Here is a 24,879-nt window from a genome sequence, read left to right on the forward strand (position 1 = left end):
TTTATGTTGCCATTTTCTCCCCTTCGGATATCAATCATATTTCTTTAACTTTTTCATTCGTGGTTATTTTAGAGTTTGCAGTATACATTTATAGTTAATCTAAGATGACTTTCAAACAATAGTACAGGCTTACCTCAGAGATATTGCATGTTTGGTTCCAGATCACCACAAGAAAGCAAGTATCACAATAAAGCAAGTCACATAAATATTTTTGTTTCTTAGTGCATTTAAAAGTTATGTTTATACTATACCGTAGTTAATTAAGTGTGCAATAACATTTTGTCTAAAAAAAAACAAGGTACATACCTTAATTAAAAATATTTTACTGGTAAAAATGTTAATAATCATCTGAACCTTTAGCAAGTCATCATCTTTTTGCTGGTGAAAGGTCTTGCCTCGATACTGATGGCTGCTGACTGATCAGGATAGTGGTTGCTGACGGTTGGGGTAGTCATGTCAATTTCTTAAAATAAAATAATGAAGTTTGCCACATCACTGGACTCTTCCTCTCACAAAAGATTTCTCTGTAGCATGAGATGCTGCTTGATAGCATTTCACCCACAGTAGAACTTCTTTCAAAATTGGAATCAAGCAGCAGTGCATTCCTGTACTCCCAGCTATTTGGGAGGTTGAGGAAGGAGGATTGCTTGAGTCCAAGAATTCTGGGCTGTAGCGCACTACACTGACTGGTTGTCTGCACTAAGTTCGGCATCAGTATGGACTTCCTGGGAGTAGGGACCACCAGGTTGCCTAAGGAAGGGTGAACCAGCCCAGGTCAGAAATGGAGCAAGTCAAAACTCCAACGCTGATCAGTAGTAGGATAGTGCCTGTAAATAGCCACTGCACTCCAGCATGGACAATATAGCAAGACTCTGTCTCTTAAAAAAAAAAAAGATTGAGTCAGTCTTCTCAAACCCTGCTGCTGTGTTATCAACTAAGTTTATGTAATATTCTAAAGCCTTTGCTATCATTTCAACAGTGTTCACAGCATCTTCAGGAGTAGATTCTACCCCAAGAAACCACTTTCTTTGTTCATCCCTAAGAAGCAACTCCTCATCCATTCAAATTTTATCATAAGATTGTAGCAATTCAGTTACATCTTTAGGCTCTGCTTCTAGTTCTCTTGCTATTTGTATCATATTTGCTGTTACTTCCTCCACTGAAGCCTTGAATCCTCAAAGTCATTCATGAGAATTGGAATCAACTTCTTCCATACTCCTGCTAATGTTCATATTTTGACCTCCTCCCATGAATCACGAATGTTCTTAGTGGCAACTAGCATTAGAGAATCCTTTGCAGAAGCTTTTCAATTTACTTTGCCAGATCTATCCATGGAATTACTATCTATAGCAGCTATAGCCTTAAGGAACAAGAGTTGAAAGTTGAGGCCAGACACAGTGGCTGATGCCTGTAATCTCAACATTTTGGAAGGCCAATGCAGGAAGATGGCTTGAGCCCAGGAGTTCAAGACGAGGCTGGGCAATATAGCAAGACCTTGTTTCTACAAAAAAATTAAAAAATAGGTGGTCATGGTGGCCCTTGCCTGTGGTCCCAGTTACTCAGGAGGCTTTGGTGGAAGGATCGCTTGAACCCAGGAGGCAGAGTTTGCAGTGAGCTGAGATGTACCACTACACTCTAACCTCAGCAACAGAGTGAGACCCTGTCTCAAAAAAATAAAAAATAGTTGAAGTGACTGCTTGTTCCATGGGCTGCAGAATGGAAGTTGTGTTAGCAGCATGAAAACAACATTCATATCCTTGTAGAGCTCCATCAGAGCTCTTGGGCACCTAGATACATTGTTAATGAGTGGTACTGTTTTGAAATAAATCTTTTCATTAGAGTGGTAAGTTTCAATAGTGGACTTAAAATGTTCAGTAAACCATGCTGTAAACAAATGTGCTATCATCTAGGCTTTGATGTTGCACAGGCAATGTAGATTTAGCATAATTCTTAAGAGTCCTCAGATTTTCAGAATGGCCAGTGAGCATTGACTTCAACTTAAAGTCACCAGCTGCATTAGCTGCTAATGAGAGTCAGCCTTTCTTAGAATCTTAGAAGCTTCGAAGCCAGGTATTGACTTTTCCTCTCTAGCAATGAAAGTCCTAGACCTAGATATCATCTTCTTCCAGTAAAAGGCTGTTTGATTTTTATTGAAAATCTGTTGCTTAGTGTAGCATTCTTTATCAATGATGTCAGCTAGGCCTTCTGGATAATGTGCTGCAGCTTCTGCATCAGGACTTGCTTTACCTTGCACTTTCATGTTATGGAGATGGCTTCTTAAACCTCATGAAGCAACCTCTGCTGGTTTCAAACTTTTCTTCTGCAGCTTCTCCACCTCTCTCAACCTATTCATAGAATTTAAGAGAGTTTAGGGCCTTGCTCTGGATTAGGCTTTGGCTTAATAGAATGTCTTGACTGGTTTGATATTCTATCCAGACCTCTACAACTGTCTCCATATCAGCAAGGCTGTTTCACTTTCCTGACATTTGGATGTTCACTTGAGAATCACTTTTATTTTCCATTGAGAATTTTTCATTTACATTCACAGCTTGGCTGTTTGGTGCAAGAGGCATAGCTTTTAGCCTTTCTCAGCTTTGCCATACCTTTCTCACTAAACTTAATCATTTCTAGCTTTTAATTTAAAGTGAGAGACATATGACTCTTCCTTTCACTTGAACACTGAGAGGCCATTGTGGGGTTATTAATTGGCCTAATTTCATTATTGTTGAATGGTGTATCAGGGAGCCCTAAGGATGGGGAGAGAGATGAAGGTAACAGCCAGTTGATGGAGTACTCAAAAGACACATAACATTTGGCCAGGCGCAGTGGCTCACGCCTGTAATCCCAGCACTTTGGGAGGCTGAGGCGGGTGGATCACCTGAGGTTGGGAGTTCAAGACCACCCTGACCAACATGGAGAAACTCTGTCTCTACTAAAAATACAAAATTAGCCAGGTGTGTCGGCATATGCCTGTAATCCCAGCTAGTAGGGAGGCTGAGGCAGGAGAATTGCTTGAGCCCGGGAGGTGGAGGTTGCGGTGAGCCAGAGATTGTGCCATTGCACTCCAGCCTGAGCAACAAGAGCGAAACTCCATCTCAAAAAAAGAAAACAAAGGAAAAAAAGACACATAACATTTACACTCCAAAACATTTACAATGGTGACATCAAGATCACTGATCACAGATCACTATAACAGATATAGTAATAAAGTGTTTTAAATATTGTATTACCAAAATGTAATATAAAGACAGGAAGCGAGCACGTGCTGTTAGAAAAATGGTGCTGATAGTCTTGCTTGTCACAGGGTTGCCACAAACCTTCAATTAAAAAAAAAAAAGTCCGGGCGTGGTGGCTCATACCTGTAATCCCAGCACTTTGGGAGGCAGAGGTGGGCGGATCACAAGTTCAGGAGACCGAGACCATCCTGGCTAACATGGTGAAAACTCGTCTCTACTAAAAAAATACAAAAAAATTAAACGGGCCTGGTGGTGGGCACCTGTAGTCCCAGCTACTCAGGAGGCTGAGGCAGGAGAATGGCGTGAACCCAGGAGACAGAGCTTGCAGTGAGCCCAGATCACGCCACTGCACTCCAGCCTGGGCGACAGAGTGAGACTCCATCTCAAAAAAAAAAAAAAAAAAAGGGTATCTGCAAAACATAATAAAGCAACATGCAATAAAATGGGATGTACCTGTGTACTGCTATACAGGTACTGGTCCGTGGCCTGTTAGGAACCAGGCTGCACAGCAGGAGGTGAGTGCCAAGCAAAAAAGCAAAGCTTCATCTGTATTTACAGCCGCTCCCTATTGCTTGCATTACCACCTAAGCTCTGCCCCCTGTTAGATCAGTGGTGGCATTGGATTCTCATAGGAGTGCAAGACCTACTGTGAACTGTGCATGTGAGGGATCTAGGTTGCATGCTCCTTGTGAGAACCTAATGCCTGATGATCTGTCACTTCTCCCATCACCCCCAGATGGGACCGTCTAGTTGCAGGAAAACAAGCACAGGGCTCCCATTGATTCTACATTATGGTGAGTTGTATAATTATTTCATTATATAGTACAATGAGTAATAATGGAAATAAAGTGTACAATAAATGTAATGCGCTTGAATCATCCCAAAACCATCCCCCCAACCCCTGGTCCATGGAAAAATTGTCTTCCATGAAAGTGGTCCCTGGTACCAAAAAGGTTGGGGACTGTTGCCTTATACTATGTCCTTTACATGCTGTCACTCATTTCACTTATCTATAAGCTATAATCACCAGATATACTATTGCTATTTTTTTATTTATCTGTTAGATCAATTAAAAGTAAGAAAAATAAATATTTTACTTCTATTAATTTCTTCTCTAACACTCTTCCTTACTCTATGCAAATTCAAGTTTTTGACCTCTATATTTTCCTTCTCTGAAGATCTCCTTTTAACATTTCTTGTGAAGCAGGTCTCCTGGTGCATATGGCCTCAGTTTTTGTTTGTCTGAGAAAGTCTATTTCTCCTTGACTTTTGAAGAGTGATTTTACTGGATACAAAATTCTAGGTTAGTGGATGTTTCTCTTTCAACAGTTTAAATATCTCCTTCCACTCTTCTTGCTTGCATTATTCCTAAAGAGACGTCAGTATATTCTTCTCCTTGTCCTTCCATCAGTAAGTTGGTTTTTTCTCTCTTAATTCTGTCAAGGTTTTTTTCTTTGTCTTTGGTTTTTGGAAGTTTGAATATGATGTGGCTAGGTGTTGATTTTTTAATATTTATCTTGTTTGGTGTTGTCTGTGTTTCCTGGATCTGTGATTTCTTGTGTGACATTAGTTTTAGAAAATTCTCACTTCATTCTTACTTCAAGTATTTTTTGTGTTCTTTCTCTTTTTCTTCTCTTTATGGTATTCCCACTGCATATATTTGCAGCTTTTGTTATTATCCCACAGTCCTTGAATATTCTGGTTGTTTCCTTTATTCTTTGTTCCCTTTGCTTTTCAGTTTGGGAAGTTCCTGTTGACATATCTTACATCTTCAAGTCCATTGATTCTTTCCTTGTCTGTATCCAGTCTGTTGATGAGTCTATGAAAGACATTGTTTATTTCTGTTACAGTTTTTTTCTTATTTCTAGCATTTTCTTTTTATTCTTAGCATCTCATCTCTGCTCACATTATCCATTTGTTCTTGATGTTCACTTTTTCCATTAGTCAGCATATTATAATTATTTTAAATTCTCAGTCTGAAAACGTCAAAATTTGTGTGATATCTGAGTCTGGTTCTAATGTTAGCTTTGCCTCTTCTTCTGACTGTGTGTGGCAGTGGGGGGGGGTTGTTTGTTTTTATACTTTTGGCATGCCTTGTCAGTTTTTGTTGAAAGTCAGACAGGATGTTTCAGTTAAGCATCTGAGGTAAATAGCCTTTGGCATGAGGTTTTATGTTTATCTGGCTAGAAGTTAGGCTGTTTAATGTTTGCTGTAGCTGTAGGTGTCAGAAGCTTCAATATTCCCTGGTGTCCTCTTTTTTCTTCCTTTGTTGTTGTTGGATTTTTTTTAGAAACTCCTTTTTAGATATAGCCTGTATCTTGTAGCTCTCTCAGTTCTAATACACCGTTATACTATACTGGAAACCTGTCGATACGATGGTAAGGTAATGGGGAGGTGAAATATTCTATAATCTTATGATTAAATCTCACTTTTAAAAAGTGGGCCTTCATCTAAGGGCTGCGACTTTGGTAAGTTTCTCAGCCTTTATTTTTTTTCTCCTATGTAAGACGAAAAGTCTAGAGAGGGCCCAGGTTTTCTAATTGCTTTTCCTGTAGGTCAGATAAGGCTCTGGTAAAGTCGTTTTTCATGAGATAGACCTTTGTAAGGTGAAGAGAACACTCTGGGCATGTTAGAAATGGTTACTAACCCCCTTCCATTCCTCGAAGCAGGGAGAAATTTTTCTTCAGTCTTCACTGTGAGATCCTGGTCTCTGAAGGTAATTCACACAAAAGTGTGGATTCTCTGCAGAGACTGACCTCCCGCCCCAAGGAGTTTTTAATTGTGAAGATTCGCAATTTGTCAGTTGCTGTTTAAGGGTTCCTGCAAGTTACTGGCTCCAGCTAGAAGGGCTGATTCTCTGTATTCAAGGGTCTCTCCAGCTTTTAGAGTGGTAGTTTGCCCTGTGACCTCAGTTCTCTGACAGATCCAGGAGGAGTTGTAAATTTTCAGTTTGTTCATCTTTTTTCTTGTTGTGAGGATGGGAATCAGTCCCAGGACTGATAATCAGTCATCAGGACTTGCAGCTTTTTACATGTTTGAAAGGAAACTGGAAGTCCTCATCATTACCTTTTATCCTTGTTTATCATCATTAAGCACAATGTTGACTATTAGTTTATCCTTGAAATGTATAAATAATGTGTGATTGTATAAAACATTTTTGAGACTCCCTCAAAAGTGTCCTTTATTTAAACATATCAATGAATTGCTGTTTAAATTCTGTGTAATTGGAGAAAAGGACTTGATGCCTTTGAGTAGTCAAGAGTTTATATTCAGTGTTTTTAGGACTTTATTTTTCTAGGCTACAGTGTTCTTTGAATAAGTGGTGTCAGGCAAAGTTTAAGAAAGGCCCTCTACCTTGCCTTTAAACATAGGAGTTTTGCTTTTGTTTTATATATAGGGGTTTTAAGTAATATTTTGTTTGAAGATTCTGTTGCTAAAAAGACATTTGAAAAACACTTTTCTGGAATCTATTGCTCCTCATAGATTTCTCGTTAAAAACTGCTACAGAAAGATGAAAATTATTTTCCCTTAAGAGGAATAAAATCTACATTATATTTATATTTAGAATTGCATTATTGAAAGTCAAACCAGGAATATAGAGGATTTCAGATATATTCTAAACAAGTATTTCCTGTGTGAAAACTTGTCTGTCTATGAACCAGGGACTTTTACTTGGTACTGGTAAAATTGATAATTCCCCAACTGCCCAGGAAATCTACCCAAGTGATGTTGAGGTTCAGATCACCGGGTTCCTACTGAACCTTATACAGTTACAATTCCTCCTAAAGTTCCTATTGTAAGGTGTAATTACTCCTACTGTACAAGCCAGAATAATTTTTTTGTTTGTTTGTTTATTTGTCGGGTGGCCCAGGCAATTTTATTACTTTATCCCTGAACCTCAGTTGCCTCATGGATAAGAAGGGGATAATAATAGCACTCATTTTATAATTATGAAGATTAAACACATTAATGCAAGGAAAACACTTGAGTATGTGTCTAGCACACGCTTAACACTTAACAGATGTTATTTATACATGCTCATGTCTCAAACAGGCATGGAATGTTAAATACATAAAACAGGAAGTTTTAGCCATTGACATATTCTCTGCCCCCACCCCAGTTTGTCCAAGCCTATCAAGATAGTGTCCTTAATCTTTGCAGGTGTTGGATTCAAGACAACCGTCAGATGGCTTTCATCTGCACAACTGAATATAAATGCAGTTTTGGCTGTTTGGGGGGACACAACACTAGAGTTTAATCTTCGAACTTGACTTGGAAGCATTCCTGCCAATATAAAAGATTTTGTTTGAGGCATTGGAGAAGCCAAAGCCTGCTCCTAGGTTGAACTTCCAGCTCATGGCCTAGTTGTAGTCCTGCTGCAGGTTCTGCTGCAAGCTATTTGCTGCCTCCTTGCTGAGAGTCATGTTGGGCCTTACAGTCATGCTAGCGGGGCAGCTGAATGAAGGGGTCAGATTTTTTAATCCACCCATGTTTGAGAAATTTCCATTTCTGTTCCTTGTTCTTAAAACCAGTATCCCACTGGCCAAACTGGGTTACTGTCCACTTCCTGGTTTCAGAAGCTTCTCTTTTGCCCAGCTAAAGATCAGTCTGTTGCAAGGCCTTCCACCTCACTTGTTCCGTGTGCCCCTTGTCCATGTTGCCTTTCTTTTCCAACATAACCTCTGTGTCTGTCTGTTTTCTCTTTCCACGAGTTTCCTGCTACCCCACTCTCTTTCCTCTTTGTCCTTTTCAGAGCCACGTCCTCAGTGAGTGGCTGCTCTGTTTTTCTTGGACTTCAGTTTCTTCTTTGCTGTGACCTTAAGGCCATCACATATTGCGATGTATTTTGGAACCTCAATTTTGACTGGCTTCTTTTTACTTCGTATCCTAAGGCTATACTTCATGGACCTGGAGGGCTTGGGGTGTGGCCTAGGAGGGTGTCTCCCTTCTGGTGGATTTTTTTGTCTTCTTCACTTAACCACTGTGTCCCCTGGGCCTCCCCTGCTTCCGTTCTGCCCCAAGGCTTCCTGCTCCTTGCCCTCCTTCCCCACTGAGCAAATGTAGACAACATTCCTTTCCTTGCAGAATCAAGGGTCCTGGACTGAGAAGGCTCTGGGGTCTTGGGCCCCCTTTTTTTTCCCCTCTTGTGTTTTTTGAACTTCTTGCCAACTCTGGTCTCCTCCTCACTGTGTCTGGGATCTGGGGAGGTTTTCACCCCAGAGCCATGGAACATGCCAGAGGTCACTTCTTTTTCTTCTCCCCGCTGAGGAACTCCAAGTGGCCAAGCGCCTGCTTGCTTCCTGGGGCTGGGTGACTTCCCTGTCCATCTGTCACACAACATGGCCTCAGGTTCTAGGTGCTCCTTAGGGTGCTAAGGCTCGTCTTTTTTTTCACTAGAGGCATCTCTGGCGTCAGCGCTTGTACCACACTCTTAGAGCGGGATGTGGCTCTTACGGGAGAAACATCAACAAAATGATTGTCATTGTTTAAAATTGAGATTAAGTCTCCAGTTCTTTGATGACCTTCTTTCTTTTTTTCTCTGGGACCCCAAGGCCCAGGTCTACTTTGTGGGCCTTGGTGATTATTCCCATAAGTCAAACTTCTCTGCCTCCCGGTGAGAGCCTACTTCACCATGACCCAGAAGTCCCAGAATAAGACTTTTGTACTGAGCTGGCTAAAGTTTGAATAATCCTTTGTCTGATAGAAAATTACTGAAAACAACAGACACCAACTTCACTATATTTTGCAAGTGATTAAAAACTTACAGGTAGCTAGAATTTGTATTCTAGAACAAAGGTAGATTGATTTACATGATTACTTCTACTTCTTCCAAAAGTATTGAAGTATCTAAAGACTAGCTGAATGTTACACATAAAACTGCCATCTTGATAATGTGAAAATACTTGAAAGAGTAAAATATCCAAGTGGAATTTTAAAATTCATGATAACATACATGCCTTAGCAAATACTGCTTAATTTTAGGTAAACTGCCAATTTAGGTTGAAATTAATCAGTAGTTAGATTGATGGATAGCTTCACTTAAATGTCAGTGGGAGAAACAAATTGAAATTAGTTTTGTAGCATCATTTGTCTCAATTTTGTGGTCATAAAACCAGAAGAGCTCTTCGGAGGGTTATATGTTGTTTTCTGAAGTTTTATGGTATTAGCACAATGCCTTGCACATAAGATGCTTTTAACAAACATATTTTTGACTAAGTTAAATGAATGAAGTTAACCTAGCTTGATTCTAAAGTCATCAGTTCTTCGCTGACCTAGCCTGTTGGCATCTTGCATTTTCAATTGTCAGGATAACAAGTCGTCGTCATCTTGCTGTTTCTAGGTTGATAAAATATTTTGTGTGAGAGTGCTAGAAATACTAGATATTTTGCTAATATTACCATCCTTATAATTTGAACTAATGAGCCTTCATAAATGTGAGATCAATTTCATTTAATAATTTATTTTTGGTAACATCAGTTTGAGAAATATGTGTTCCTTAGGCCTTAACTACTGATTTGCCGTAAATAATTTTTTTAACTAGGAAATACCCTGATTTCTACCACACATAGTAGTAGAATTTTTACCTTGCTCTATTATTTTAAACATTAAATACCAAAGAATTTGACTACTTAAAGATGTTATCAAATGCCAAAAGGTTACATAACTGAGAAGAATTTGCCAAATCATGTTGAAGACCTTTTTGTTATCAAATATTTACAATAGTTGGGAAAAGAATTTCCTAGGGTGAGAATCTAGTATGTAGTTCAGCAAAAACAAAAACAAAGAAACAAACCTTATTTATTCCTTGGAAACTTGCGCGTAGAATAAGGAGAATTATATACCAATGCTAACCTCTTATCTAGTACGTTTTCAGAATTTATTTGCCAGTATGATATCATAGATACTGTATATAAAAGTATACCCCATTTTTACCTAGTAATACATCTATGTATAGTATTTGAGTAAACAATTATGTATTATCACATAGAAGGAAAAAATCAGGTCTTTTGTGTTAGACATACCAGGTTTCAAATCCCAGTTCTGTTACTTAGCTGTATGACTCTGGAAAAGTTACTTTTTGAAAGCACACTTCCTCAGCAGTAAAGGGATAATTTTATGTTCGAAGAGCAGTCATGGAAATCAAATAAGATGATATATGTGAATATGCCAGATACATAGTAAGTTCTGAGCAAACAGAAATTCAAGTAGAGAGGTACTTTGTGCTATGTGCAGCTTTGTCAAGAACAGTGTGAAGTGATGTGCTAGCATATCTTTCAAAGAGAAGAATGAATGTCTAAGCTAGAATTTAAAAGTTTAAAATTATTTGGTATGCTTTTTTAATTTCATTAAAACCACACAGATAACACACATCATCACTTATTTTTATTTTATCTCCAAGTTTATGTTTAGCTTATTAAGAATAACATTGTTGACCAGGCATGGTGGCTCATGCCTGTAATCCCAGCACTTTGGGAGACTGAGGTGGGTGGATTGCTTGAGGTCACGAGTTTAAGGCCAGCCTGGCCAACATAGTGAAGCCCCATCTCTACTAAAAATACAAAAATTAGCTGGGCATGGTGGCAGGTGCCTGTAATCTCAGCTACTTGGGAGGCTGAGGCAGGAGAATCACTTAAACCTGGGAGGCGGAGGTTGCAGTGAGCAGAGATCATGCCAGCATACTGCAGCCTGCTCAACAGAGTGAGATTGTCTCAAAAAAAAAAAAAAAAAACATTGTTATAATACCTGAATTGTACAAATCAGCTTTCATAGCACTTTTCAAATGTGAACTACTGTTTCAGCCCAATATTCATATTTGTTTGGCAGGTACACATTTTAAAAACATTTTAAAACAAAGTCCCTGATAATTCACTTTTATATTTTACTATGTAAAATAAGTGACTGCTTCACAGACCGGCAGGTTAATAGCACTTGATGTGGGAAGGTCAAAGAGCAAACACAGAAATCTTTTCCTGTAATAATTGTTAGGAGGAAAGGAAAGGAGTCAGAACTGAGGGCAGTTGGTTCGGATCATCCTCCATATGAACGCCTTCCTGTATTTGGGACATTTCCTACAGTTTCAGTCTTATTAGGAGGCAGGACCCATCTTTGTACAAAAGCCCCCCAAGAAGGCCAAATACTTGCTTCCTCCCCTGTTGCCTTTGGCAGCTACGCTAGTCAATCAGTTGTTCCCACCTATGACTTTTAATCTGGATTGACGGTAGCACAGAAGCTGAGATTGGAGAATTCATTCTTGTAGGAACAGCAATATTTTGTTTCCAAGAATACCAGTACTGATTTTCAGTTTTCCAGTTTGTATTTATAATGTTTCATCATGTATTAAGGAAATAAATTAATTTCTCTTTAATATTGAAGTTAGTACTTTTTTTCTATTTTGAACTTTTGCAACTAGATAAAATAAAGTTGGGTTAGCCTCTCACCAAGGTTGTTGGTATATTTTTTCCCCAAAATTTTAGCAGCTCGTTACTCTTATTTGAATATATAATAATGCTTGCCCTTGATATTTCTTTTGCCATAGAATATTATATATCTAAAACAGATGCCAAGGGTTGAGATACAAGTTCATGGTTCTGCAACCAATAATAGAGCCTTTTTTAAAACTAAAATATGTTTGCAGTATGAATTTTTTGGATGTATAGTCTCACTTATACATTTATGTGCATTTATTAACATTTATGTGCCATCTTTTTAACTAGAATATTTCTGCAAAAAAAAAAAAATCCCTTGCATTTTAAGTCAGGTGAGTTTGTTTGTTCGTTTGTTTCAGCAGGAAGGCTATAAAGAAGGATATGGAATACTTTTTGGCCACTAAAGAAAACTAGCCTGCCAAGATGTTGAGTAAATAAGAAAACTCCAAATGAAACTATCTGTATTGTCCATTCTTATGCTGCTATAAAGAACTGCCCAAGACTGGGTAATTTGCAAAGGAAAGAGGTTTAATTGACTCACCATTCTGCAGGGCTGGGCAGGCCTCAGGAAATTTGCAATCATGGCAGAAGGAGAAGCAAACATGTCCTTCTTCACATGGCAGGAGAGAGAAGTGCTGAGCAAACAGGGATAAGCCCTTTATAAAACCATCAGATCTCATGAGAACTCACTCACTATCACAAGAATAGCGTAGGGGTAACCCCATTATTCAATTACCTCCCACTGGGTCCCTACTATGACATGTAAGGATTATGGGAACTACAATTCAAGGTGAGATTTGGGTGGGTACACAGCCAAACCATATCATTCTGCCCTGGCCCCTCCTAAATCTCATGTCCTCAAATTTCAAAACACAATCATGCCTTTCCAAGAGTCCCCCAGAGTCTGAGCTCATTCCAGCATTAACCAAAAAGTCCAAGTCCAAAGTCTCATTTGAGACAAGGAAAGTCCCTTCCACCTATGAGCCTATAAAATCAAAAGCAAGTTAGTTACTTCCTAGATACAGTGGGATAGAAGCATTGAGTGTATATACCCATTCCAAATGGGAGAAATTGGCCAAAACAAAGAGGCTACAGGCACCATCCAAGTCCCAAATCCAATAGGGTAGTCATTAAACCTTAAAGTTCCAAAATGATTTCCTTTGACTCCATGTTTCACACCCAGGTCACGCTGATGCACGAGATGGGCTCCCACAGCCTTGTGCAGCTCTGCCCCTGTGGCTTTGCAGGATAGAGTCCCCCCCGTCAGCTGCCTTCATGGGTTGGCATTGAGTGTCTGCAATTTCTCCAGGTGCACGGTGCAAGCTGTTCATTTATCTACCATTCTGGGGTCTGGAGGATGATGGCCCTCTTCTCACAGCTCCACTAGGTGGTGTCCCAGTGGGTACTCTGTGCGGGGCTCTGACCTGCCCTAGCAGACGTTCTCCATGAGGGCTCTGCCCCTGCAGCAAACTTCTGCTTGGACATCCAGGTGTTTCCCTACATCCTCTGAAATCTAGGTGGAGGTTCCCAGACCTCAGTTTTTGATTTTTATGTACCCACAAGCTCAACACCACGTGGAAGCTGCCAAGGCTTGGGATTTGCACTCTGTGAAGCCACAGCCCAAGCTGTACCTTGGCCCTTTTTAGCCATGGCTGGAACAGCTGGGATGCAGGGCATCAAGTCCCTAGGCTGCAGGCAGCATGGGGGGCCTGGGCCTGGCCCAGGAAATAATTTTTTCCTGCTAGGGCTCTGGGGAGAGGCTGCCATGAAGGTCTCTGACATGCCCTGGAGACATTTTCCCCATTGTCTTGGTGATTAACATTCAGCTCCTTGTTACTTGTGCACATTCCTGCAGCAGGCTTGAATTTCTCCCCAGAAAATGGGTTTTCATTTCAGGAAATTTGTACCTAGTAGCCTATGTGAATATTTGCTCAGTTGAACCAAACAGCTCTTCACTGGAATAAAAGAAAATACAATTTGGCTGAAGGGGAATTAAATGAAGAATAGAAGCTAATCCTGAGCTTTCACTGCAGTGATTTAAATAATAAGCAGGAGACCAACTGTTATAAATTATAGTGATGATGTAATTGAAAAATATATATTTTTTTAAATCGCCAGTGACTGAGAGAAAAGTGTCAAAAACTTGTTACAATAATTAAATATTACACTTTGCATTGTTTTGCCAGATATTGATAAATTCTGGTTCCTTTCTTTTGAAAAAGTAGCAGGATCAAAGAAAAAGCATTGTTTCTATCGCTTCTAGTTAGAATAACATTTGTTTTTATATACTTAAGTGTGGGATTCAGAAGAGAGGAAAAGATAAAAGATGCAAAAGAGGGGATAATTTAGGAAGAAACACAATAGAATCCAATGTTGTAGGAAAAAACCGGGTTCTTTTCACACAACCAGGAAAGATTAGGCTCATAGACACATAGAAGTGTGAGGAGTGGAATTTACTGGATTAGAACGGAAAAGGAAAAACAACTCAGCAAAGTGAGATGGAGTCCTGCTAACAGGTTTTCCACCTCACAGATTGAATCCCAGCTTACCACACAGGAAGAGGAGTGGCCAGGCATCTCCCTGCTGCAAATGGCACTTCCCGAGGCTCCACCCCGTCCTCCCAGTGCAGAGGCTGGTCAGGGATTCTCTGAGGAGCCCTTTTAACTTGGTTGTCTCACCAATATATAAGTGAAGGAGTTAACCTGGGAAATAGTAGCTACATTTGGCTGAGATCCAAGGGAAAGAAAGGATGAATAATGACTGAAGATCTAATGTACAGAAGAAAGTTAAAGAAGCTAGGCGGGCAGATCATGAGGTCAGGAGATTGAGACCATCCTGGCTAACATGGTGAAACCCCGTCTGTACTAAAAATACAAAAATTAGCTGGACGTGGTGGTGGGCGCCTGTAGTCCCAGCTACCTGAGAGGCTGTGGCAGGAGAATGGCACGAACCTGGGAGGCAGAGCTTGCAGTGAGCCGAGATCGCGCCACTGCACTCCAGCCTGGGCGACAGAGCGAGACAACGTTTCAAAAAAAAAAAAAAAAGCTCTAATGAAATAAACTTATTTTTTCAGTAATAAACATTTTTTTCAGAGACGTAAATGTAAGATATTGTCTCTAAATTTACAAATACAAGTACAGAGGAAGACAAGCTCTAAGATAAAGTTGAAATTCAGTATGTAACCAAAGTTGAATTGCAGGCAGTTTCTATGGAGAATATTTTCAGGAGCAGAAATGAATAAAATTAGTTGTGAGCAATAGTGAGTGTTGCTTGCTAATGGAGGCCATTAACTTGAAGGTGGACCAAACGTTACTGAGCAAAGCTTGGCAATTTTGGAATAGTTGTGGAGAAGATCTCAGAGTAGAGGATTAACAAGATGGGCAGGTGAAGAGACAAGACGTTACCAGTACCTCCACTACCCCTTATCACCACTACTGCTACTATTACTGATCATGATGACAATAGCTCTTGTTTATTTTTGGCCTACTATTTTCCAAATAGATTTATACATATCATCAAATTTAAGCCTCACACCCATCTTTAAAACTAGATTCTCAGTGAGTAAAATGAGTTTCAGAGGAATCTTTTTTGCTCAGAGCTGTTGCCTGTGGTTGTACACATCAAAGAGGGAACCAGTTACATTGTATGTGCGATATGTTGTATATTTATTACAACAATTTTTCAGCACAAGGCAATAAAATATCTTAAGGAAGAGTATTGTTTTAATTTGTACAAAGGGGCTGGGCGTGGTGGCCCACACCTGTAATCCCAGCACTTTGGGAGGCCAAGGCAGGCGAATCACTTGAGGTCAGGAGCTTGAAACCAGTCTGGCCAACATGGCAAAACCTCGTCTCTACTTAAAAGATACAAAAATTGGCCGGGCGCTGTGGCTCACGCTTGTAAGCCCAGCACTTTGGGAGGCCGAGGTGGGCGGATCACGAGGTCAGGAGATCGAGACCACGGTGAAACCCTGTCTCTACTAAAAATACAAAAAAATTAGCCGGGCGTAGTGGCGGGCGCCTGTAGTCCCAGCTACTCGGCAGGCTGAGGCAGGAGAATGGCGTGAACCCCGGAGGCGGAGCTTGCGGTGAGCCGAGATTGCGCCACTGCACTCCAGCCTGGGCGACAGAGTGAGACTGTCTCAAAAAAAAAAAAAATTAGGCATCGTGGTGCACGTAATCCCGCTACTAGGGAGGCTGAGGCAGAAGAAGCACTTGAACTCAGGAGACAGAGGTTGCAGTGAGCCAAGATTGTGCCCCTGCACTCCAGCCTGAGCAACAGAGTGAGACTCTGTCTCAAATAATAGTAACAATAATAATTTGTACAAAGGTATCATATTACCCTGGAGTGGCAGCAGTATATAAAATTATATCAGTAACAGTCCCAGTTTTGTTTAAAAACACATACATACTCAGAGAAGGCTTAAAGAAAGTATACTAAAATGCTAGCGTTTTAGTATACTTGGCTGTATCACAGGTAATTTTTATTTTTATTATTTTTGGATACTCTTGAATTTTCCCAGTTCCCTTAAATGAACATATTGTTTATGATTTGCGGTTGGTCATAGGGAGTGGAGGTGATTGCTGGAGTAGTTTTAAGAACAGTTTTCTAAACATGACAGTAAACAGTAGCATTCTGCTTCATCACTTACACTTCTCCCAACCCATCCAATAAATATCCGTAATGTTCTGAAAACTCAGTATTTATTTGCTTTACATTTCTTTAGAGTTTAACTCTCCAATATTACACATAAACTTTTAAAACTCAGGTATCGGCCAGGCACGGTGGCTGGCTCATGCCTGTAATCCCAACACTTTGGAAGGCCGAGGCGGGTGGATCACAAGGTCAGGGGTTCGAGACCAGTCTGGCCAACATGGCTAAACCCCGTCTCTCCTAAAAATACAAAAAATTAGCTGGGCGTGGTAGCAGGTGCCTGTAGTCCCAGCTACTTGGGAGGCTGAGGCAGGAGAATCGCTTGAACCCGGGAGGCAGAAGTTGCATTGAGTCGAGATTGCGCCATTGCACTGCACCCTGGGTGACAGAGCAAGACTCTGTCTCATAAATAAATAAATAAAATTCAGGTAGTTCATTTAATGGATTTGGAACCCTTAACTACTTTTCACCTTCATGTGATTATTGCAACCAGCTTCATTCGTAGTTATATTAGAACTTTACCTTGAACCACCACAACAATCAATGAATAGCTTTTATGACTAGAGAGAGAGAAAATAGACTTGGAATGAAGAAAATAGTAGTAGATTGGAGAGAAAAATAGACTCTGAGGACAGATAGACTAATGAACACTTAAAAATATCTGTTGTCTTAAAATCATACACACATAGTTGTGTATATTTAGTAATTAAAATTGATTTAAGGAAGTGTTATCCTTTTTCCTGTGGCTGCTACATTCACCATTTTTATTGTTGCAAATAAACTTGATTAATTGTATGTATTGAAAAATAGTTTAGAAACAGACATTATGAATAGTGAGTAGTAGTACATTTGGGTTTTGGTTTCTGTGTATATGTGTGCACGTGTGTGTAGACTTTATATTGCAATTAATCATTTAATAGTATTTAGGTAATGTCTTAACACAGCAAGAAATGCCTCCTTGTGGCAATAACTAGTATGTATAACAGAACTCAAATCATATTTCATATTAATGAAATAGCATTGTGAGTTATGAGAATTAAACGAAATTCTAAAACTTAAAATGTATTTACTGATTTTAGCCTCACAATATACTTTTGTAGGTATTTATATAGATGCATGTGATGGAAATTAAATGTATAACTTACTCTTTCTGACACTGTATTATATAATTCAGTGTTTAATTACTTTTCTGATTAAATTTTATTTTAAAATATTAGTCATTCCTGAAGGAATGTTAATTTGGGATACTAGATATTTGTTACACGTTAAAAACTGGTTCAAATATAGATATGTTGATATGACAGCCATAAAAAGTCAAATCCTAAGAGATCTTTGCTGTAGATCTTAAAGATACTGATTGTGGCCAGGTGCTGTGGCTCACACCTGTAATCCCAGCACTTTGGGAGGCCGAGGCGGGTGGACCATGAGGTCAGGAATTCGAGACCAGCCTGGCCAACATGGTGAAACCCCGTCTCTACCAAAAATACAAAAATTAGCCAGGCGTGGTGGCATGTGCCTGTAGTCCCAGGTACTTGGGAGGCTGAGACAGAAGAAGCACTTGAACCCAGGAGGTGGAGGTTGCAGTGAGCCAAGATCGCACTACTGCACTCCAGCCTGGCGACAGAGCGAGACTCCGTCTGAAAAAAAAATATATTGATTGCACAAATATTTGAGTTACTCATTAGTAATTGAAGCCTTTTAATACATTCTTTGCTGTCTAGATTCCACTGTTCTCTCTCATTTCCATATTGCCTAATAAAGGAGAATAAAATCTGATTTCCTTCAGTTTTGCGTGCTTTGCCACCTGCCCACTCAGACATCATAGGGTATGTGCTGGAGGAGTGAGAGATGGGACTTAAAAACATGGACAGACATATAAATGTGAACTTAAAAGGCAGACTTACTAAAACTTATAGAATTTGAACTGTTGGATTGGATATTCTTGAGTTATTATATGTAATATGAAATCTAGCAAATGCTTGAGCAATTTATAAAAGTACAGTAGAGTATGGTATTGGTTTATAAGATAATGTTCTATGGTGTTTTTAATGATATTTCATTCACTTTTAAGAGATGTTTAGTCAGCCTTCATTGAAGGTAGGGAATTATGAATAAGGGATGTTAAAACAAATTACCAAAAGTGTTCAGTACAACTGATGATTCCACTTGGAAATATAAGCAGAGAAATTTTTGAAATAGTTTCAAAATATACTTGAATACATCCAAGTGTCTACTACTTTTATTTTTTTATAGGTGGTTTCAGACACCCTCACAGGTTTTCTACCATGCAGCAACTGAACATGGAGGAAAAGATGTATATCCAGGGCAGTGTCTTTGGGAAGGTTGTGAGCCTTTTCAGCGACAGCGGTTTTCTTTTATTACCCACTTGCAGGTACACTTTTTAAATACTATTTGATCAGTAACTCATTTGACTGCATTAAAGATTTTGATGTGCATTCTCTTGCTTCCTCTTTCTCAAAAAGGATAAGCACTGTTCAAAGGATGCCCTACTTGCAGGATTAAAACAAGATGAACCAGGACAAGCAGGAAGTCAGAAGTCTTCTACCAAGTAAGGAAAATGAGTTTACTTCCTGTTGTACATACAAAAAGAAACTAGGCAAAACACAAGAACAATGAAACACAACTTAGCATATTAGGAGACCAGAAACCTGGGTTCTAAGAAGTCCAGCTCTGCCATGAACCAGCAATGTGACCCTGTTCAAATTGCTTAGATTCTCTTGGCATCACTTTTCCTTTTGGCTGGACAGTGTGGTCTGTAAGTTACCTTTCAGCTCTAACACTGATTCTGTTTTGTAGACTAGTCAGTCATTGGAAGTAATGACAGATGATATATGAGAAATGCTTTGTAAACTAAAAGTACTGTGTATGGTTCTTTTTCCTGGTAAAAGAATAATCATCTATTTGATAATGGCAAAGAGATTTCATATCTTGCCATTATCAAATATATATATATATACACACACACATATATAAACATAACACTAGTTTACAGTTTAAAGATTGTTTTCAAGTTATCTTATTTAATATTCAGAATTAGCTTAAAATAATTTAATATTCAGAATTAGTAAAAATATATCAGAAATACCCCCGCTTTTCAGATGTGAAAAGAAATATTGAAAGTCATGCAGCCAGTTACAGTATCAGAAATAGGGTTTCCTCATATATGAGTCAGCATCTCCATTGCTATCTCGCCAGAGCACACAGATAATGATGCACTTTATCTGCTTGGCAAAAGAAATCTATGGTAGTTCGAGTCTTATTTTACATAAAATCATCTCTGCAGTTTTTCCATTCTGTATCTTTCATAAATAACAGAACTATAGTGAAAGGATTGATTGAAATTATTAAATAATGATGAAATTTAAGATATGTAAGTAATAGTTGGAAATGTGGTATTTAGCATAATTCCATGTTATCATACCGTGTTTTCTTGGATGACCAGTGTCAGTACATTCTTGGGTAATATTACTTTACTCTTAGGTACCATTTACAAATAATTTGTAGCAAAAATTGTAGACTTTTTGTCTTTGTTAAAATCTTCACATTATATTCAAAGATGAGAAGGCTGTAACTTTGATGCTGTGTTGAATTTGTCTTGATTGCATACTTACCCAATACAGTAACTTTAAAGATGGAACATCTATTTGCTTTAAAATTGATAGATTGGAAAATAAAAGACTTGAAACTTCACCTTGATACTAAGCGCCCCTTTGCCTAGGCTGTCACAGAGCATAAACATTAATGCTAGACCATTGGACCTTTAGTCACCCTGTAAACACAATTTTAAAATAACCAGCTTAAAGGGGTTGGCAGGGTGGTCATAGTTGTCAGTCTGTCTGCAGTATCATGTTAATTCTCTCTCCCTCTCTCTCTGATCAATTTAGGCAGCCAACTGTAGGGGGCACAAGCTCAACTCCTAGAGCACAAAAGGCCATTGTGAATCATCCCAGTGCTGCACTTATGGCTCTGAGGAGAGGATCAAGAAACCTTGTCTTTCGAGATTTTACAGTAAGCATGCCTTGAAACCCTTATCTGTAAAAGTCTGAGTCCTGTATGATTTAGATCTTTATTCTTTATTTTTTTCCTTTCTTTTTAAGGATGAAAAAGAGGGACCAATAACTAAACACATCCGACTAACAGCTGCCTTAATATTAAAAAATATTGGTAAATATTCAGAATGTGGTCGCAGGTGAGTAATATGTTTTCTGTAGCCAAAGTGATTTTAGTTTATTTTATTTTTACATATAAGTTAATAAAATTAGATAACTGTATTTTCTTCATTGTTTTTCTCATCAATTTTGCAAATACATCCAAAAGTTTATGCCTAGGTCAGGCCATGATGAGCTCTTAAAAGTCAAAAATAAATAGAAGTTAAAACAACCAAAAGGTGGTCTTTTAAGTTGTTTTATTAAGTTAATTTGTCTTACTGACCATAGAATTTAGAACAAAAAGCAGCTCTACTAAAGAGGAAACTTAGGAGTTTATTGGGGAAAACAAAGGAATTGATCATTTGAATCACGTGGAGTCCAAATGAAATTCAGTTTGACAGTTGGCATTTTCATGTACCCATCAATGTCATAAATAATGTTAAGGTATGTGTATAATACTCTGAAGTTTTGGCTGGGCGCGGTGGCTCACGCCTGTAATCCCAGCACTTTGGGAGGCCGAGGTGGGCAGATCACGAGGTCAGGAGATCGAGACCATCCTGGCTAACACGCTGAAACCCCATCTCTACTAAAAATACAAAAAGTTAGCTGGGCGTGGTGGCAGGCGCCTGTAGTCCCAGCTACTTAGGAGGCTGAGGCAGGAGAATGGCATGAACCCAGGAGGCAGAGGTTGCAGTGAGCCGAGATTGCGCCACTGCACTCCAGCTGGGGCGACAGAGCGAGACTCCATCTCAAAAAAAAAAAAAAAAAAAAAAAAACTCTGAAGTTTTAAAAGTTAACTTTCCAATGGATTTAAGCAAAAGAAAACCCAGGATTTTGTAGCTCTACAGAAACCAGGAGGAATAACTCATTAATTTGTGAGAGAGCAAATATAGAATATTCTGTCGATACCTTGTCTTCCTTAGTTACTTTTCCAGAATTCCTCCTACATCTTCAACTGACCAGTCTTGGGCTGCCTCTCTGCGAAGTTGTCCTCAGATGCATCTTGTGTCCCTGATAGTCACTTTCTATCTCAGGCACTCCCTTTCACATAATATTAGTTCCATCTCCTTAATGTATTTTGAATCCATGTTAGTTATTCCCTACACCCCTATTTTACCTTGTCTTAGGTCTTTTAGGATATTTTTTTATAATGACCTTTAAACTGAATTTTCTAAGCATAAAAATAGTGGTATCAATTATAAAAAGAAAATGAATTTGACTATATTGTTTTAAGATTTCTCTAAGTGGAAGGTGAATAACATTTAAAGCTAAAGTTGAAAAGTATTTGCAATGACAAATGTTACTATATTTATTTAATCAAGTATAAATGAACAAGAAAATTTTTAACACTTGAGCCAATTTTTTTTAGAAAAAAAAAAGAAATGTAAAGGTTTAGTAACCATATGAGAATACCAGTATCTTCATGATTTAGTTCATAACATTTCTTTTTACTTTTCTTACTTTATTTCCCTTCCAACCTCTTTTTTGTTCCATAACCTACATTTCAGTGAAACTAAGCCACATGCAAGTTCCTAATCACATTGGGCTCTTTCAAGTCACACTTTGTACCTTTGTTCCAATGCTCATACTATTCTCCCTGCCTAGAATGCCCTCCTCCCTGCGTTGCCCATCTATTGAATATCTGCTTATTCTTCATGATTCAGTTCAGACATGAGTTTCTTTGTGTAGCCTTTCCTTTGCTCTATTCCCCTTCCCTACTGAGCTTGTTCTCCTCTATTTTTATAACATGTCTGTCTTAAAACTTTTAATCTCATTGTTTTGAAAATGTTTTTTTATGTGGCTTCTTCCCTTACAGAACTATGTGCAGAGACTTCCTCTGATTAATCTTTGTAGCTTGAACACTTAGCACAGTGCCCAACACATTATAATCTCTACCTCCTATTCATCCTTTAAGATTCAACTCAGTGGTTACTGCTTCCTTTCCTGACATCTTCCTCACTACCTTAACCCTGACCTGGAGCACAGTACATATTCCCTAATGCCCCATGTATTGCATGTTACCACCTTACATGATGAGCTCTTTGAAGGTAGGGATTCAGTATTTTGATCTTTGTATCTTTAGTGCCTAGCATAGTGTTGGCAATATGATAGTCATTCAGTAAGTATTTGATTGATAGACAGGTGGTGGGAAATTCATTGGGTTCTGATCTGGAATTTTTTTTTTTTTTTTGAGACAGAGTCTCGCTCTATTGCCCAGGCTGAAGTGCAGTGGCATGATCTCAGCTCACTGCAACCTCTGCCTCCCGGGTTCGAGCGATTCTCCTGCCTCAGCCTCTCAAGTAGCTGGGATTACCGGCGCATGCCACTGTGCCGAGCTAATTTTTGTATTTTTAATAGCGACAGAGTTTCACCATGTTGGCCAGTTTGGTCTTGACCTCCTGACCTCATGATCCACCTGCCTCGGCCTCCCAAAGTGCTGGGATTACAGGTGTGAGCCACCACACCTGGCCAGTAATTCCATTTACAATAGCATCAAAAGGAGTAAAATACTTAGGAATTGTCTTAACCAAAGAGATAGAAGATTTGTACACTGAAAACTACAAAATATTACTGAAAGAAATTAAAGAATATATAAACAACTGGAAAGATTTCTCATATTCATGGATTGGAAGACTTAATTTAGGTGAGCTGTCAGTATTACCAAAGCATTCTACAGATTCAGTGCAACGCCTGTCAACATCCCAATGATTTTTGAAAAAATAGAAAAATCCAGTTATGTGTGAGTGACACGAGGTGAGGGTTGCAGATGCAGTTCCTGTTTTCATCGTATAGACAGGGCAGCTCTGCTGCAGAGATGGTCAATGTACCTAAAACCCAAAGAACCTTGTGTAAGAAGTGTGGCAAGCATCAGCCTTACAAAAGTGACACAGTATGAGAAGGGCAAGGATTCCCTGTATGCCCAGGGAAAGAGGTGCTATGAATGGAAGCAGAGTGGCTGTGGTGGGCAGACAAAGCCGGTTTTCCAAAAGAAGGCTGATGTGGTTTGGCTGTGTCACCACCCAAATCTCATCTTGAATTCCCACATGTTGTGGGAGGGACCCGGCAGAAAGTAATTGAATCATGGGGGCAGGTCTTTCCTGTGCTGTTCTCATTATTGTGAATAAGTCTCATGAGATCCGGTGGTTTTAAAAAAGGGAGTTTGCCTGCAAAACCTCTCTTGTCTGCCACCATGTGAGACGTACTTTCCACTTTCCACCATAATTGTGAGGCCTCCCCAGCCACGTGGAACTATAAGTCCAATAAACTTCTTTCTTTTGTAAATTGCCCAGTCTTGGGTATGTCTTTATCAGCAGCATGAAAACGGACTAATACAAAGGCTAAAACCACGATTATGCTAAGGCTGGAATGTATTGAGCCTAACAGCAGATCAAGAGGATGCTGGCCATTAAGAGATGCAAGCATTTTGAACTGGGAGGAGATAAAGAAGAGAAAGGGCCAAATGATCCAGTTCTAAATTTTGGGTTATTTTTCTTTTCATTTTGAAGATAAAACATTGAAGCTATGGAAAAAATATAGGAAAATAAACACAGTGATAATCTTACTCAAAAAAAGAAAAATTCATACTAGAAGTCATACGTAATCTCAAGAGACCCTGAATAGCAGAAACAATCTTGAGAAAGAACAATGTTGCAGGACTCCCACTTCTGATTTACTACAAAGCTAACATAATCAAAACAGCATGGTACTGGCATAAAGACAGCCATAGAGACCAATGGAGTAGAAGAGAGGGCCCAAAAGTAAGTCCTCACATATTTGGTCAAATGATTTTCCATAAGTGTGCCAATTCTTCATCCAATGAGGAAAAGACACTCTTTTCAACAAATGGCATTTGAAAAACTGGATATGTACATCAAAAGAATGAAGTTGGACGCTTACCCTGTACCATATATAAAACCTAAATACAAGAGCTAAAACTGTAAGACTCTTAGAAGAAAACACAGGGCAAAAGCTTTATAATATTGGATTTGGCAGTGATTTCTTAGGATATGACACCAAAGACACAGGCAATAAAAGGAAAACCAGACAAACTGGACTTCTTCAAAATTTAAAACTTGTACATCAAAGGATACTATCAACAGAGTAAAAAGGCAACCCATAGAATTAGACAAAATAATTGCAAGTCACCTGTCTGAGAAGAAACTAATATCCAGAATATATAGAGAATGCCTAGCTACTGTGGAAAACAGTAGGGCAGTTCCTTAAAAAAAAAAAAAGAATTATCTGTTTCATTCAGCAGTGTCACTTCTGTGTATATTCACAAATGAATTGAAGGCAGGGAATTGAACAGATATGTTTACACCAATATTCATGGCTACTACTCACAAGAGCCAAAAATTGGTGTGGAAGCAACCTAAGTGTCTATCGATGATAGAC

At 39.0% G+C, this 24,879-nt stretch overlaps 1 protein-coding gene and 1 pseudogene across 2 annotated transcripts in view; one reads left to right on the forward strand and one right to left on the reverse strand.

Moving 5' to 3' along the window:
• ARID2 (AT-rich interaction domain 2) overlaps nt 1-24,879 on the forward strand; it is a 183,459-nt gene that overhangs the window by 149,474 nt on the left and 9,106 nt on the right. For both annotated transcript variants that reach the window (XM_055251236.2, XM_055251237.2), the window contains exons 17-20: nt 18,569-18,707; nt 18,799-18,884; nt 20,221-20,344; nt 20,434-20,525. In XM_055251236.2, coding sequence (XP_055107211.2) covers nt 18,569-18,707; nt 18,799-18,884; nt 20,221-20,344; nt 20,434-20,525 — 441 coding nt within the window. The remainder of the gene's footprint in view (nt 1-18,568; nt 18,708-18,798; nt 18,885-20,220; nt 20,345-20,433; nt 20,526-24,879) is intronic.
• LOC129465972 (lysine-rich nucleolar protein 1-like) lies at nt 7,484-8,827 on the reverse strand (annotated as a pseudogene).

Source organism: Symphalangus syndactylus, chromosome 17 (assembly GCF_028878055.3).
Source record: "Symphalangus syndactylus isolate Jambi chromosome 17, NHGRI_mSymSyn1-v2.1_pri, whole genome shotgun sequence".
Classification (NCBI taxonomy): Eukaryota; Metazoa; Chordata; class Mammalia; order Primates; family Hylobatidae; genus Symphalangus; species Symphalangus syndactylus.